Source organism: Austrofundulus limnaeus, unplaced genomic scaffold, assembly GCF_001266775.1.
Source record: "Austrofundulus limnaeus strain Quisiro unplaced genomic scaffold, Austrofundulus_limnaeus-1.0 Scaffold1612, whole genome shotgun sequence".
Lineage (NCBI taxonomy): Eukaryota > Metazoa > Chordata > Actinopteri > Cyprinodontiformes > Rivulidae > Austrofundulus > Austrofundulus limnaeus.
In genome coordinates, this window is record NW_013954014.1 from 9,056 (window position 1) to 25,509 (window position 16,454).

The 16,454-nt window shown below is 40.5% G+C and overlaps 1 protein-coding gene across 1 annotated transcript in view; it reads right to left on the reverse strand.

Annotated features, from left to right (window-relative positions):
* lrch4 (leucine-rich repeats and calponin homology (CH) domain containing 4) overlaps nt 1-16,454 on the reverse strand; it is a gene marked incomplete at its 3' end in the record, with an annotated part of 40,977 nt that overhangs the window by 7,229 nt on the left and 17,294 nt on the right. The window contains 7 exon segments of the mRNA XM_014033055.1: nt 3,311-3,363; nt 3,603-3,676; nt 3,788-3,902; nt 4,788-4,872; nt 7,873-8,122; nt 8,875-8,980; nt 9,119-9,248. Of these exon segments, the coding sequence (XP_013888509.1) occupies nt 3,311-3,363; nt 3,603-3,676; nt 3,788-3,902; nt 4,788-4,872; nt 7,873-8,122; nt 8,875-8,980; nt 9,119-9,248 (813 nt within the window).

Sequence of the window (16,454 nt, forward strand, 5' to 3'; positions counted from 1 at the left end):
CGTTCATTGGGATGTATAAAGGAAAGGTGTGCAGGAAGCTGCGTACGCACGCTTTTATACATCTGAATATTTTGGTGCGGAGCACATTTCTAAATTTGTCCGTATGTCGACTTTTAGTGTGAAAGCTGTGCAATCCTTCATGCATGAGGCCCCTGGTACTCTGGTTTACCCCACAACACAAAAACATGTAGAACAGGTTTCCTTCAGGCCCAGGCCTCCCTTGAAAAAGAGATCTGAGATCTCAACAGGACTTGCCTGGATAAATAATGATAAAAAATAAAATAAAATAAATAAATAAGCTCTTCAGCTGAAATCCAGTGCCAGTAGTTGGTGTCCTGCAGGAGATGTGAGCACTGATGTGGGTCAGCAGATCATCAAACTGGACTCAGGTTCTGAAAGTGAGTCTCTTGAGCTCGCAGCTCCTGGAGTAGAGAAACTAGCCTGTGAATTATCTGCTGAATTAATGATGAGTTGCACAAACGTCCAACTTGAAGCTTCAGACGAATTCTTGATGCTCAAATGTTCAGTGTGAACGCAGCGTTACAGCTGTCAGTCTGCATCTTTCTCTCCTACCTTCAGTAAACAAACAATAAAATACTGTTTCTTTCTTTTTCAGGCACAAACTCTGTCGATGAACAAGGAAATAAGGTGGGTTTTACGGTTTAATCAGCTTCAGACCTTTTGGATCATAATCAGGGCTGAATATAAACCGTTCTCAGGAGAACCTGGGGTTGTTCCTGTATGTGGAGGGGCATCAGGACCTGTTAATGCCACCCTGTTCTGTTTTATGACACCCTCTCTCAGCTGCATCATCTAAGGACATCATGGCAGCCTGCAGTCCACTGAGACTTTCTGTTTTATTATGACCCCCGCACCCGAAGCGAAAGCCAGAGTCGTATTGTTTTCGTACGTGACCCCCCATTCATGACAAAATGACACTTTTTTAGATAAAAACAACTCACTTCAGCTGATGTGTTTAAGACCAAAACAAAAATAACTTTAGTTTTTTTATTGTTCAGGCTGCTCTATTTTTTTATATTTTTTATCATTTGAATGTCCAAGTATCACTCAAAAAAAGGCCCCCACCCAAACCACTACAATTTTTGGATGCACCTAGTAGCATGACATTTATCAGGAATAAAGACTTCTGAGGTCTGGTGCATTTGTGCGTGTGGGGGTCATTGTGTTACCGCTGTGTGGTGTCTAGTTCTTCAGTGTTCTGCAGCCACACCACTTGTTGCTGAGACATGCAGAAGTCTTTCACWGTTCTCAATCATTTAGACAGTGTTCTAATGTTGTAACAGATGTGGAGTTACCAGCAGCTGTCAGAGGAAGTGAAGAGGACTCGAGAGAGGAGCTATAACAGGAAGTACTGATGACTGCAGTCTGTTGACGTTTCCCAGCTCCACAGAAAGGCCCACAGTCAGTCAAAGAAAAAAAGAAAGAACATTCCAAGTTTCTCAGCAGGGAAATCAGCGTGGTGCCAGATTAAAGGAGTGTGACAGAAAAGAGGAGGAGGAGGAGAGCTGTATGTAAATACTTTGTTATACCTTTCCATGACTCCTGTTACCAAGAGAGAGACTCAGGTCTCTGGTTTCTCTTCTCTGAGCTCACAGTTTCTACGCCAAGGCTCAACCAGGCGTTTGCTTTCAAAGGATATTTTGGCCATTTTAAAGTAGATTTTTGTATAAAAGTTATGAACATCTTATTTGTTGAAGACACCTTTAACAACCTTWGTTTGGAGAAATAAAATCTAACTCTGACAGGACCRATGAACCAACAGCTGCTTCATGTCATTTTATAAATCTCTACACTGTCATCAAGTTCATATCACACAGTTATCACATGATTTAAGAATTGTTTACAAACAGCAACATGTCTGCCTGCTATTTCACTATACTTATGCCAAAATRATGTGAAACTCTAAAGGTTTATAATACAGCGTTTTCATGAACGGCTAAGAAAGTTTAAACATTAGGGGTGGGTATTGTGRCCAGTTCCCCAAAACTGATTAAATTTTGATTCATAAGGTTTGGAATCGATTAATCACAATTCGACTCAATTCAATTAGATCTGCTCTCAACTGTTACTAAATACATATTCAGTTTATTTTTTCTCTTCATAAACAGGTTTTAAGGGCAAACTTGTAAATTGGACAGTTTACTCTTGAAATAAAACTGTTTCGAGTTTCAAAGGTTTTAAATTAAAAAGGAATTACAAGTGACAGTGTTGTTGGATGCATTCATTTTTTAAATAATTAAGAACTTATTTTTGACGTAAGAAGTGATGGAATAAGGTTGCAGGAGAAGGGGTGGGCTAATATAAGTATGCTTCTGCCCACTCCTTTGACCGTATGAAAATTATATATTTGTAATGTTTCTGTTACCTTCTGTTATTTAAACTAAAACTTATTAAACTAACCCGAACCCCTAACTAATGATACAACTACATTTCATCATTGTGAATTTCATCAAGACGTTTCTTAAAGTTTAAAAATATTAATATTTGTAACTAAAACTAAACGATGTTGTTAGAACGTCGTCTTTCACACATTTGTACATGCTGTAGAGAACAGTTTCAGTCAGATGTTTACATTCAGTGGTGTTAGTCCGAGCACCTGAACGAGCTGCTTGAAGCCTTTGTTTTCCACTACTGTGTACGAGTGCAAATCTTTGCAAACAAAAGTCACCATGGTCTCTGTTATCTATAAGTCCTGCAGAGAATCAGCTGGTAATGTTAGTCAGTCCTTAGTTTCTTTTGTTTTGCACCAGACAACTTATGGTCTGAAGATAATGTTAGCACTGAACATGAATGTAAACATACGGCAAGCCAGGAGTGACATAAAACATACAAACGCACGTCAGCTTCATCACGCACAAGACGCCATGGGAAGAAACTCGATCTCATGACCTTTGAACGCATTTTCCCAAACTTAAATGAAAGTGATTTTTGTACCCAGGCCTGTTGAAGATTAGAGTCGTTTTAAGATGACAGAAATCTACTTTGGTTTTTCCAGTGTTCAGWTTAGACTCATCAGTCTTATTAAACTGAAATTCTGTTTCTGTAAACTGAGGTTGTTCATAGAGCGATGTACAACAGGTGAGATATTAACTTTTCATAATGGCTGAACTATTCCTTTAAACTGTAAAACAGGTCCGTGTTGATCTTTACCCACACTGCCGCTCTGACCAGGAACAATATTTACTTCTTTAAACTCAGGTTTGCTTTCAAACAATAGATTCTGATTGTGATGTCCAGCAGATGCCATCAACCAGAGGGAGTTAGGGTCTGAGGGGTCGTACAAACATACCTGCGTGAAGACACATCCTGGTTTTGGGGCGATGAAGATGATCTCTCCTGCTCCTGAAACAGCAGACACAATCATGACCTCTGGGCTGTAAGKGAACTGACAACTCAAGCAGTCCAGTTCAGAGGCTGGTGCTGAGGACATTTCTGAGAGGAGCYGTTTGACAAACTGGAGGAATTAATCATCTCCTCTGCTCTGAGGGTCAAACAGAAAGCTAAATCTGCAGCAGAATCAGAAGCACGGAGTTCTGCAGATGTGAAATAAAATCAAAAGCTGAGTGTCAGTCTGTGCGTACCACAGGAGGTGTGGCTGGATCTATTCTGATCTCCTCCTCTTCTCCTGAGTCGTCCTGTTCACACGCTCCGTTTACTGAAACAAGAAAAAACCACTCTGCTTTACCATTTCATACATCTGACTGCTATAAAGAAAGAAAATGATCTTTTACAAATCCATAATTAAAAAAACCCAGCTCGCTCCCACCATTGTTAGCTTTGCAAGATCTCTCTTCCTCCTCCTCCTCTTCCTCGTCCAGGTTCCTCTGGTCCCTGCTGATGTCAGCCAACCGAAGAGAACGATCTGAGAAATCATCTGCTGACTGAACAYAAACACCATCACTGCGTCAGGTGTGTGAGTCCGCAGGTAAACTTTGATGTGATGTTTTCACCTGAGGGCGGAGCTACAGAGCAACACTAACAGCTTCACTCGTTATGGTGAGTCAGCAAATATCTGGGTGTGTTTTGTTTGTTTATTTCAATTAAAGCAATATCCTGTTTGTTTAAGAGGGGCAGGACTTGAAATTTATTCTGGGATCCTCCTGTGGGGGTGCTGAACCTGCTCTGGCTTCAACTTCCAGGTTCCTTTATACAGTCCAGTATTTCCTGACATGACAATACGTTTTTTAATCTTGTGAACTTTGGTACACATCTATCAGAAAATTAATGAAATAATCTGAAGGGTAACTACGACAGAGTATTAGGGCCACAAAATAAGATTTTTTTATTATTATTACGTGAATAAAGTCATAATATTATGAGATTAAAGTCATAATATTATTATTACAACAAAGTAGGCTACAACGGTCCAGGTTGTAAACGGCATGAAGTTGTTGTGATGACGTACTGAAATGGGCGTGACAGAAGCGGTAGGAAGTTCTTGAAGAGACAGAGGCCAATGTTAAGGCATTTAGAAATGGCTGTGATGTGAAGTCAAACTTATTTTTGATTTATACATATAAAGAGCATTTTCATAACAACTGAATGTGACAGTTACTTTATTTTGGTAAAGGATTGAATGTAATTCCTGAGAAACACAATACTGGCCCTTTAAATAATCTGTTGAAGCTAAACTCAGAAACAACGACTGAGTTTCATTAGTTGATTGTTATCAGTTGTTACGTTTGTTCGTTTCAAGTTTTTTCAGTGATCTTTGTGGAGTTTTTTCAATAACAAAAAGAACAAAAATTATTATTTCCACATTTTACCTCATTCCCCGACCATCTTTTGTTGCCACTGTCCACACTGTTAAAGCCAGAGTCCAGTCCTCCAAAGAGCTCCTGGTCCGACAGGCTGCGAACAAACAAAGAACACACAAARTTCATTAAACACACCCAGCATGAAGAGACTGATGAGTGTTTACACACTGTTGCTATGGAACCTGTTCAAGCAGAGGGCCATGACTCATTTTGTACATCAAACTCACAGCTCTGCTTTTCTCTGGTTGGAGGAAAATGTGCCAGCAGGCAGCTAATACCACTCCATTTAAATGTAGAACATTTTGATTGATTTAATATTTGATTTGAATATTTGATAGTAGCATTAAAAGCTTTTTATTAGCTCAGCCAGTCTGTCACTGAAACACAACAAAACTCAAACTAAAGGAAAATTATTTGTCCTGGTTTTCAACATGCTGTTAGTTAAAATGAGGCTGTTTGATTCAAGCACTTCCACCTCATGTGGTCTGAGATTCAAAGAGCTTCTGGTAGTGRTGTTAGCTTAGCCTGTCTTAGTCTGAAAGCAGCTAGCAGATCAAAGACAGCATCAGTTTCCTGAAGTTCAACATCTGTCCAGCATCTGCAGCTTTGAGTGAGAGCTGCCAGAGCTGTTTGAGTGCAGCTTTAAATTTATCACCTCACCATCAGAACAAACTGCACAGGAAATGACTTTATTTCATCAAACCGTTTTAATCCACCTCCTTGAGCAGTTGTTTCTTTTATCTCATTAGCTGAGTTAGAGCCATTCCTGTGTTTTCTGCGGTTGCTTAGCTGTGGCAGCCATCGTGAATGTGGTTAAAGAGTTGTGGACTTACATCCAGTCATTACATCCTGAGAAATGCAGTCTGTAGCATAGAGCTAAAAAAACATTAGAGTGAGCCTCGCCTATCCCGTCCATTGTTAGCATCTGTGATAACATGGAGGAGAGGTAACAGTTCACAGTCTTCATAGCAACTATTAGAAGTAAACCAGGTGAGGGAAGTATGACTTCTATTGACTCCACTGGCCTGGTTTACTTCACATCTCACAGGCCGTACTCATTTTATTCAACTTAAATCCCACTCCTCACRTTTGTTTCCTGTTTCTGCGGTGTGCCCCAGGGTTCTGTACTCAGGCACCTTCTGTTCATTATTTACATGCTCACTCTTGGTCACAGTTTCTGTAAATATAATGTATTTTTTTTATTTTTACGCAGATGACACCCAGCTCTACATTTCCTCCAAAACCAACTCCTCTCAGCCACCTACCTCCCTCTCAGATTGCCTAATGGAGATCAGGGCCCGTATTTATCAAACTTTTTAAAGTGGATTTTTAGACTTAAGTGCTGAAAAATTCTCAGATTTGCTCCAACTCTCAGACTTAAGTGTAAGTACCAGTTATCAAAATTCTTAGGTCTAAGAATCACTCTTACTCTCYTGAAAAGTTCAGACTGCTCCAGAGGACTCCAGTGGTTCAGAGTTACCACTAGGGGTCTGAGATGGACTGAGGAGACAGAGATTACAGCTGTCCTCCTCCCCACCTGACTGTTATTCTCAGTTATAAGATGTGGAAAACAGGTTTAATCAGAAATAGAAAGAAAGAAAAGTAAAAAAAAACTGTCATGGACTAATTATTTATATCTGTTTCACCTTGACACTGTCCATCACTCGTATCTTTCTGATAGCTCATTTCGGCTCGTAGTCTGTTTGTTTCCGGACGTCAGGACTCCGCAACGGGCTGAACTCTCTTGTTTGATAACAGACTCTTTGAGCTTGGAGCCCTGTCATAGGCTGGACAGTATATTTGGCAATCTGTGATTGGTTGTAAACTGTCACATGGTGTTAACATAATGTTGCATTACTGGCTGTTTTCTGCTGACGAGTCAGTCACAATCATGCAGAACTTCCTGATTCAGTTCTGTTTGTTTGTCGCTCATAATTAAATCATATTTGATTATCATACACGCAGACTTTTCTGGCATTATTCCAACGTGTTTCTGCTTTTTGCAACGACACAAACAAACAAAAATAAATAAATATAACAGTGCACATAATGCTGGACTAAAAGGTGGATATTTGTGTGTGGCTTTTGGAGAAAATATTAAATATACTCAGCTGGTGAGTGCATGCAACCCACCCCCCAAAATAAAAATAAAAATTATAGTGGGATTGAACTTTTCGTTATATGTTCTTAACAATCACRCGATACAATGATGGAGTGCACGCGGGGGGAGGGGCTGTTGATGACGGAGCGGGATTGTGTGCGTGTGTGTTGGTGCGTGTGTAAAGCGGGTGTTGTCTGTGGACAGTGGAGAGGAGAAGGGCACAAGCTCAATATTACCTCAGGCTCTGAGACATTAAAAAACCTTTAAAGCAGAGATGTTGATTTAAAAAAAATCAGAGATTTTTCGTTTTTTTTTTCATGATGCAAATGAGGACATTTTATGTAATTTACAGATAATCAGTACAAGGTGACAACATTAATGTGTTGAAAGTGAACTTATCTTAGCTTTTTCACAGTTTTATCTTGACTTTTCTCCAACRATATTCTTGAACATGAAATCAGAGGCAGTGATTGGTTCATGCCTGTGTTTTTCTAATGACGTCATCCAGGATCAGCTTTGTGGCACAGCCAGGTGTCACAAATCAGCTGTAAGTCTGACACTTCAGAATTACTCCTACACTTCACTKAAAGTAAGACTGAGACGCTTGATAACTGACTTTTACTCTCAACTTTTAACTAAGAATTATTTTACACTTAAGTGCACTCTTAGCAGCGTTCTTAAGAGGAATTCTAAGAACTTTGATAAATACGGGCTCAGATCATGGTTTTCATCTAATTTTCTCAAGCTTAACAGTAAGAAGCRTTTTTAAAAATTTCAGCCATTGGATGTGTATAGTTGGAGGTTTAAACACAGCAGAAATGTTCAGGTTTTGAAACTATCTGGAGAAGAGTGGGTGGAGCCAAAGTGAGTCAGAGAAAAGCTGAATCAGGAATCCATCAGGTGCAGCTTGTCAATAAAATATTGTTAAGAATAAATACARCATATTTAGGCAGCCCTAAAAACTCTTATTTCTTCCAACCCAGCTTTCCTCACCAGCATTTAAAACCAGTGGGCCTCAGGTTCAGGTGTTTCTCCAGCTCCTCGTGACTCTTGCAGGCCTCCATGTTCAGGTACTTGAAGATGTGATATTTGCCTTTGGAGCAAATCTGCGCAGGTGGCATCTGCAGCGGGTTGTTGTCCAGCAGGATAGTCTGCAGATGCCGGAGGTGGCGGAAGCACAGGGGCACGTGGGAAATCCGATTACAGGACACGTCGAGCCGAACAAGTGGAAGTTCAGATATTTCTGRACAGGTTTCAGAGAAGGAGAGTTAGAACATGTGAGTTTCTGAACATTACTGAAATGAAGTAATGAAAACACTGTTGGACCCCTGAGAACAGAAGAGCTACAGAACTGATTATTATTATTATTATTATTATTATTATACTGTATTACCTGCAAAGACAGCACCCATCACTGAGCTGATTATTCTACGTTATTTATTTTCATGTCTCTCATAGACTTTTGTTCTGAGTTCTGATTCTACGTRCAGGCCTGTATCAGATTATTGCATTAAAATAACCTTCAGATTAAATACCAGGCTTTACAGAAATAAAGCCATTTTTTAAACACATTACACAATTTATTTAGTTTTATTACCAAATAAATCTGTTGCTAATGAACCCATTTGGTTAACAATGCTCCTCCAGTTCTTTTTTGTACCTCTTGCTTTTATAACCTTTGTTGCTCCTGTCAAAACTTTTTAGATGATTTGATGCCAWATTGTGACTGAAATGTGGTTCATGTGAAACTCATTGCRTTTGGCTTTCATTTACATTTTAATGACTAAAGTTTTACAGATAATTTCAGCATAAGAAATAAATGCACTTTCAGGACAATTTTCTTCTTAAATTGCAAATTTAGGCTAAACTATATTTCTGTTGTTAGGGTACAGACAGATCTGAAATTGGTGGCATTCACACACACACACACGTATGTTTGGTGTTTTTACCAGTAGGGTTAAGAGGTTTTGGGTCAAAGGTCAAGTGTGTCTGTACCTTCTGGCAATGTGATGAGCTGGTTTCGCCTCAGGTTCAGGTCCCTCAGACACTCCAGCTGACCAAGTTCTGCAGGTAGGCTCTGCAGCTCGTTACAGCTCACATCCTTAAAGAGAAACAGTCCAACAAACCGAGAWCAGTCTAAAACTGAATCTAAAACAGGACTCCCACCTTCACGTGCACAAGAACGACTAACAGTAGGGAGGGAGAAACTYGATCAGTGCTGAAGGTCTGTGAGCCCTACCAGCTGTCGGAGGTGTGTGAGGGAGAAAATAGAGGAGGGCAGTGAAGACAGCTTGTTGTTGCTGACGATGAGCACTCGCAGGAGGGGAAGCTGAAACACCGACGTGGGTAAACCAGACAGGAGATTACGACTGTAGGAAGAAGAACACAAACACACACAGAGTGATGTCACTGAAGACAAAAGAGAGACAACAACACAACTTAAACCCAGCTAACAGAAAGATGAAGTCCTGACTATTTTCTGACACTCCATGCAGTAAACCCACACTGTTGACTTCTGCTGCCTGGATTATCAGCCACCTTTTCCTGTCTCCTAGCAACAGGAAAAAGATGTGGAGGTGTATGGAGTGTTTGGACCTTTTTGGTGCTAAAGTTTATTAAGACCTAGTTCCTTTACTGTCACAGTGAACATAAACTGAAATAAAAAGGTGAATAACCTCTACCTCTTTGTTTTTACAGGACTTATAGGGGCAATATTATGTGTTTCTCAGGCATATATTTAAATACTATATCATACATACCTTTTTTCTTTTTCTTTTTTTAGCATATGCAYTGACTGATGGCACCTTTTAAATTTCGTTGTTCTTGTGACAATGACAATAAAGATTTATCTTATCTTATCTTATCTTATCTATAATAAAGTATCTCTGTCACCTTTAGTTGTTATTTAAATGCTGTTTTTATGTTTAAATAGAAAATAAACTTATCTTCTCATCACTTCCTCTTCTAAACGCCTTGAAATTGGCCTCTGTCTCTCTAAGAACCACCTTCCGCTTCTGTCCCGCCCATTTGGAAAAGTTGTTTTTACATTTTACATGCTCTTTAAATCAATTTCAATTAGACTTTTTTAGAAATTCGACCTGAAAAAAAAAGTGCCAATCATCTCAGGTCCAATTCATTTAGAGCAAAAACCAATTCAAACTTTCTTTACGTTGCATATTTGACACACCGCCATCTTGTTACGCAGAACAGACTGAACTTATTTGTTCAGATGTTTTGGTCAAATATTTTATAAGAAAAAGGACAAAATGATAGGATGCAGAAACCTGGAAAATAAAATATTTGCTCCACAAAAAATAAATTAAAAAAGCCACGTCTTCTGTAATAAAAAAAGAACAGAGAGGGGTGAAAAGCTTTTTCTTGTCAATTATTAGAATTTATTTTAGAACAGGACATAAATCTGAGTGGAAAAAATGTTTTATAAAGTAACATTTTCACTCAGTGTGCTTACAGCAATGAATAAATAAGAAAAAACTGAAAATAGTCAAATGTGACAACAAAACATTTCACAACTTTTCAAACTAACAATCTGATGCATTTCTGCACCAGAAAAGCATCCGATTGTTTACATTGTTAATTTGATCAAAGCTGATTTATACGTATGTACATCATGGTATGTGAAGAAATTTGCTCTCAATGTTGTAATGACAAAAATTAAGCTTTAACTTTCAAAAGTTCACCAAATTAAATTGAAAATAAACCAAAAAAGTAAGACTTAGTGTTTCCAAGGCAGCACAGCAACAGTGAAAACATTAATAATTTGAACGAAAGTTMCAACTGTAACTACAGTTCTATGAATCCCGGATGACCGCCAGAGGCGGTGCTTCAAGCACTGGATGACTACTACAACAAAGTCACGAGGAATCTGCAAAAACCCACAACACCACCCACCTCACTGGGATGTAGGAGGATGCTGCTTCAGAATGTTTTGCAGGGGATGGGGCACCTCCGCATTCACTCTGTAGAACCGAGCAAAGGTGCTTGGTGATGTCCAGGAGGCCGCACTGCATATGATGTCCAGCGGCACTCCAGTCATGGCGGCCCACGAGGTCGTCAGGCCCCTTGTGGAATGACACTTCACACCCAMTGGAAGTGACTGACCCATCGAGGTGTAAGCCTTATTGATTAGCCCCACGACCAGTGCCGAGAGTCACTGCTTAGAAAGGGCTTGCCCTTTCCGAGGGCCTGCATAGCAGACAAAGAAATTATTTGTCTTCGGAAAGGCGCTGTGGATCTCACATATGCCTCCAGAGCACGAACAGGGCACAGAGGCTCCGAGGGGGTCCCAGTGTTAATACGGGCGAGCTGAAGCGACTGTGTACTGCCTGCCACTACTGTCACCTTAGGGATAAAAGAAACATCAGGCCATAGTGTCACACCTGAGCCATCCGAGTTCCACCGACAGCATGGCTCGGCTATAGATAGACCCTGCAATTCGCCAACGCTTTTTGCAGAGGCCATGGCCAAACAGAAGGCCATCTTTAATGAGAGCCATTTGAGGTCTACCAATGTTTGGGGCTCAAACGGGGGGTGACTGGAGAGCCTCAAGCACCAAAGAAAGGTCCCAAGCCGGTGCCACGGGCCGGCTTGGCGGGTGCAGGTGCCTAGCACCTTTTAAAATTGAACAATGTCCTTGTTCCGGCCCACTGAACAGCCATTCAGCCCCACATGTCAACAGGAAATAGCAGCCACATATACTTTCAAGGTGGACGGAGACCGTCCCCGATCCAGTAATCCTTGCAGGAAGGTCAGTATGTCAGAAACTGAACACTGTACCGGGTCCTGCCCTTTCGTGTGACACCAGTTTTCAAAGATCGCCCACTTGTTAGCGTAGACAGTATGGGTGGACGGTGCCCATGCATTAGCCATCTTTTCTCCTACTTCTCCAGCTTACTTTGAGAAAGTGGAACCGGGCCTTGTAGGGGCCAAACCCATAACTGGAGCCAATCTGGATCGGGGTGAAGAATCTGGCCCCCCAGCTGGGAGGYGCATCAGCCAGCTGGAGCAAAGCCTGTACAGCAGAGGAAACTAAGTCCTCGCTGGCCAAAAGGGGGCCACCAAGAGAACCTTGTGGCCATCCCGAAGAACCCTCAGAAGGGTTGGAAAAATTAGGATGACTGGGGGGAAGGCATAAAGAAGGGTCTGGGGCCAGTTGTGTGCCAGTGCATCGCACCCCAGAGAGCTGGCTTCATCCACTAGGGAGAAGCAAAGGGGGCAATGACCCGCCTCCTTGGAGGCAAAGAGGTCCACCTCTGCACTGCCGAAGACTCTCTAGATGTGGTCCACCACCTCTGGGTGGAGCTTCCATTCTCCCGCCAGCRGCCTCTGGCGGGACAGAAAATCTGCAGTCATGTTCTGTGGTCCCAGAATGTAGGCTGTCCTGAGGCTGGCGAAGTATAGTGCTGCCCAGGTCAACAGTTGCTGGGTCAGCCACAACAGTTTCTTTGACCTCTGGGACAGGGATCGAAGACACTAAGGTGTGACCTGAAGTCTCCTGAGCCTGTGTGTTTGCCTGGTGGGGTCCAGGACCAAGCTGTTTAGCTACCTCTGAAGAGGGCGTAACGATAGCAGCCCTAGGGGCACCACGCTGGATGCGGCTGTGAGCATGCCTATCAGGTGAAGATACAGCACGAAAGGCTGCGCTTTGCCGCGCCTGAATTTCTGAAGCGTGTCCAGAATGCTGTCGACCCGCTGGAGTGACGGGCATGTGGTCATTGTGATGGAACTCAGGGTAATTCCTAAGAAATTTGTTTCCTGTGCCGGAACCAAAACTGCTCTTTTTTATGTTCACCTGTAGACCCAGGCGCTCTACATGCTCTAGCACCCTCTGAGTGTCTCTGACAGCCTGGCTGCGGGAGGCTGCACAAATGAGCCAATCGTCCAGGTATGGAAAAATCCTTATCCCCTGAGCCTGCAGGGGGGACAGGGCTGCGGGTGAACACCCTGGGGGACAGGGAAAGGCCGAATGGCAAGACTCAACTGAAAATGCTTCCCTTGGAAAGCGAAACGAAGAAACCGGCAATGAGACGGAGCAATTGGGACATGAAAATATGTATCCGTGAGGTCGATGGACGTGAACCAGTCACCTGGATAAATTGCCTGCAACACCTCCTTGGTGGTTAGCATGTGAAAAGGTATGACCTTCGGGTATGCATTGAGGCCCCTGAGATCCAAGGCTGGACGTAGACCCCCAGTTTTCATTGGGATATGGAAATACTTTGAACAAAAGCCCCCTGGATTCTGCATTTATGTTACGATCTTACCTGTTTTTGACTAGTCTTATCTCCTGGCATGTTATAGGTTATTATCGATTATCGGCCATTAGAAGGAGAAAGTTATCGGTATCGGTTCTTAAAACAAGTTATCGTGCCATCCCTACTACTAGAAATTTAATTTAAATTGACAAAGTGTACATTTTTATTTTATTTTATTTTTAAAGTTTGGTGGAATTTTTTTTTATTTTATTTTTAGTTCAGTTGTAGTGCCCTGAGATTGACGTTTGTTGTGACTTGGAGCTATATAAATAAACTGAATTGTAGATTAATTTCTAACTATGGGAGGAGTCTGCTGTGGTTGAAGGGTGCCACAGCTCTGGGGGAGAAGCTGTTAAAGTGTCATGTTGTTCTGGTTTTGATGGTCATGAGTCTTGTACCAGAGGAGAGTGTCTGGAAGAGGAAATGTGATGATTATGATGATTTATGCCCAGAGTCTTCTTCCAGACCATAAACACTCAGTCAGACAAAGACGTCTTAAAAGACATTATCACAGATCTGCTGTCTCACATCTTATTGAAATATAAACTAGGGCTTAGAGATTGGATTCAATAAGCTGAAGTACTTTAAAATAGAAAACTGAAAAAGAAATTTTGGTCACAATTTCAATGTTTGTCTGATTCAAAACTCTCCTGAAAACAAATTGTTATACAAGTAAATTGACAGATTAGAATTACTGTAGGTTCTGGGGAAAGAAATACTTATTACCTAAAATTACCTCTAAAAAAAAAACAACCATACTTTTTTCAATGTGGTCTGAAACTMTGAAACACAAAAAAATGAAATGTCCAAAATATCTTTTAATATCAGGAAATTCTGACTGTAGACTTGGATTTATTACACAAACAACTACATTTATTGTTTGAGATGACAGATCTGTTTCCAAGCTGAATGTTACTTTAGCACAGGGCTATTCAAYTACACTGCTCCGGGGGCCACAGTTACTGCAGGTCAACAGCTTAGGGGCTGGACATCCAGCAATTAAATTTATTACGTAAATAAACCAAGTATTACAAAGATCTGTTACCTTAATAGTTTATTTTGCTGCATTTAATCACGAATACAACATACAGAACCCTATAAAAGTAATGATAAATAAACTATCAAAAACAAAAAGAACACATTATACCCCCTATTTGACACAAATATTATTTTGACATCTCTGACTTGCAAAATTTTTGAACCAATTTTATTTTCACTTTGGTAGTTTTATCWTCAACTGCTTGTCATTTTAACTGTGTTTAGTGTGCATAGAAATGGTTTTACCAGTTTGTAGCCAAGATTCTCACAGTTCTGTAGATTTCAGACATGTCTATGTCTAACTAAAAGAACTTAGAGTAATTAAAGTAGAAAACTGGGGGTTTAAGCTTAAGAGATGAATGAACCAATTGGCGGGCCGAATTTTGGTCCCTTGTGGGCCACATACAGCCCGCGGGCCGCCAGTTGAATGGCCCTGCTTTAGCAGTTATAGTTTACTAGGTGCAGCTGTTTTCATGAAATGGGCATACAGTATTAATGTGTTGATGGGAGGCATACGTCTATGCCAGCTTTAAATTATTATTAGAATAAACATAAAAACTGCATGCAAAAAACAGATAAACTAATTCAGAGAAATGACCATTTGAGATGACAACTACACAATGTGTGCAAGTCAATTTTACTATTAACTATCATTTCCTCAACCATTTAGATTCCAACTAAAATCTCATTAAGGATATTAGTGCTTGAAGCTCAAACAAACAATAAAGTCGTATGTTTGTAGCTTTGCTTCCACGGGAAAACCAACAGGATAYGTATGGAACTGAGCAGCCTCTTTCCTCTCCCTGTGAGAGACCATCAGCAGCTTCTCACATGATGTGTTTACATTTCAGCTCATCATAGTTTTTCTTTTAGTTATTATGAAAGTAAAACAAAGTAATTCCTTTAGGTTTGTCATTTGGGGAAAAATCACCCACATATTTATTTTAGTCCGTTTTTCAAGTCAAACCCACTTTTTTTCTGAGAAAGACTAGAAGTCTTTCAGATTTTTTTATTTTGTCAAAAAAAAAAATTCAAATACTTCCATAACCTGACAGTAATGTTACTCTCATGTTCCTTAGAAGAAAAATCAGTCACACTGAAATTATAAAAACAACTTTTAATTTTTAAACACACACTATATAATAAAATAATGCATTCTTCTCAGTAATGTCTTTTTTTTATTTTACCTCGATCTCACTGCTTCCGGTTTTATATTAGCTCACTCTGTGGTTCTCCACTTTTACATTTGAGAGATGCTGTAAAAATCCCCAACACGTAGCCCCGCCTCTCATCTTATCCGACAAATGTCTTAGTTCAAATGTAAAGAGCAAAAAGACTCTTGCATGTTGCAGAAGTAAACATTTATTACAAAAATGCTATTCCACATTCATGCAAAGGATCTCATTCATACATGTCAATAATTCTGACTTCTTATGTTTCACAGAAACCTGGCAACAACCCAACAACTTCAGAGCTAAATGAAACCATACCCCCTGGTTACATTTTCAAATGCCAACCTTATGACTCAGGTCATGGGGCTTGTCTTGCTATAATTATGAAAACATGAAAGGTGGACAGTTCAAACAGTCGTTTGAGTCTACAGCCATACAGCTTAATGGTCCATCTATAGTCACTATTTATCGCCCACCTAAGGCCAAAACAACTCCACCATTGCTCAGCCTCATATGCTCTTAGTCTTAAAGTCTGGCAGGACAGGTGGTGGGTGACTGTAATTAACTGGAGTTAACCTCTGCAGGAACTCATTAGAACTGAAGGATTTCATTGTAAAAGTTAAGGCCTAAAACTCTTACGCTGTTGATTCTGTATACGACTGATTAAGTTCTACTCAGGTCGACCCYGTGTGGCTTCAGAGACTACTGATCTGAAACTGGGTGATCCCACCTGSTTTCAGCTTGGTTTTTATGACCTGTGCTACTTAGCCAAGGATCACCAATAACTCTTTCCTTCCCTGGTGTCTTGATTTTAAAAGGATGTTTTTACAAAATAAAGCTACCTGATTTAAACTGTGTTTTGAAGCTGAAACAGACACTAAAATTAAAATCTTTTAGTTTATATGAAGAAAAGCTTTATGTTCTAATGCTACGTTCATACCGRATRCRTTTTGAGCAGCAAAAAAGCGCCCAACACCTCCAGTTGGACGAGCTATGTTCAGACCGGGACACAGGCTACGTTCACACKGCAGGCAAATCCGACCCAAATCCGATTTTTTTGACCCATCTGACTCGTATCCGATTTTTTTATGAC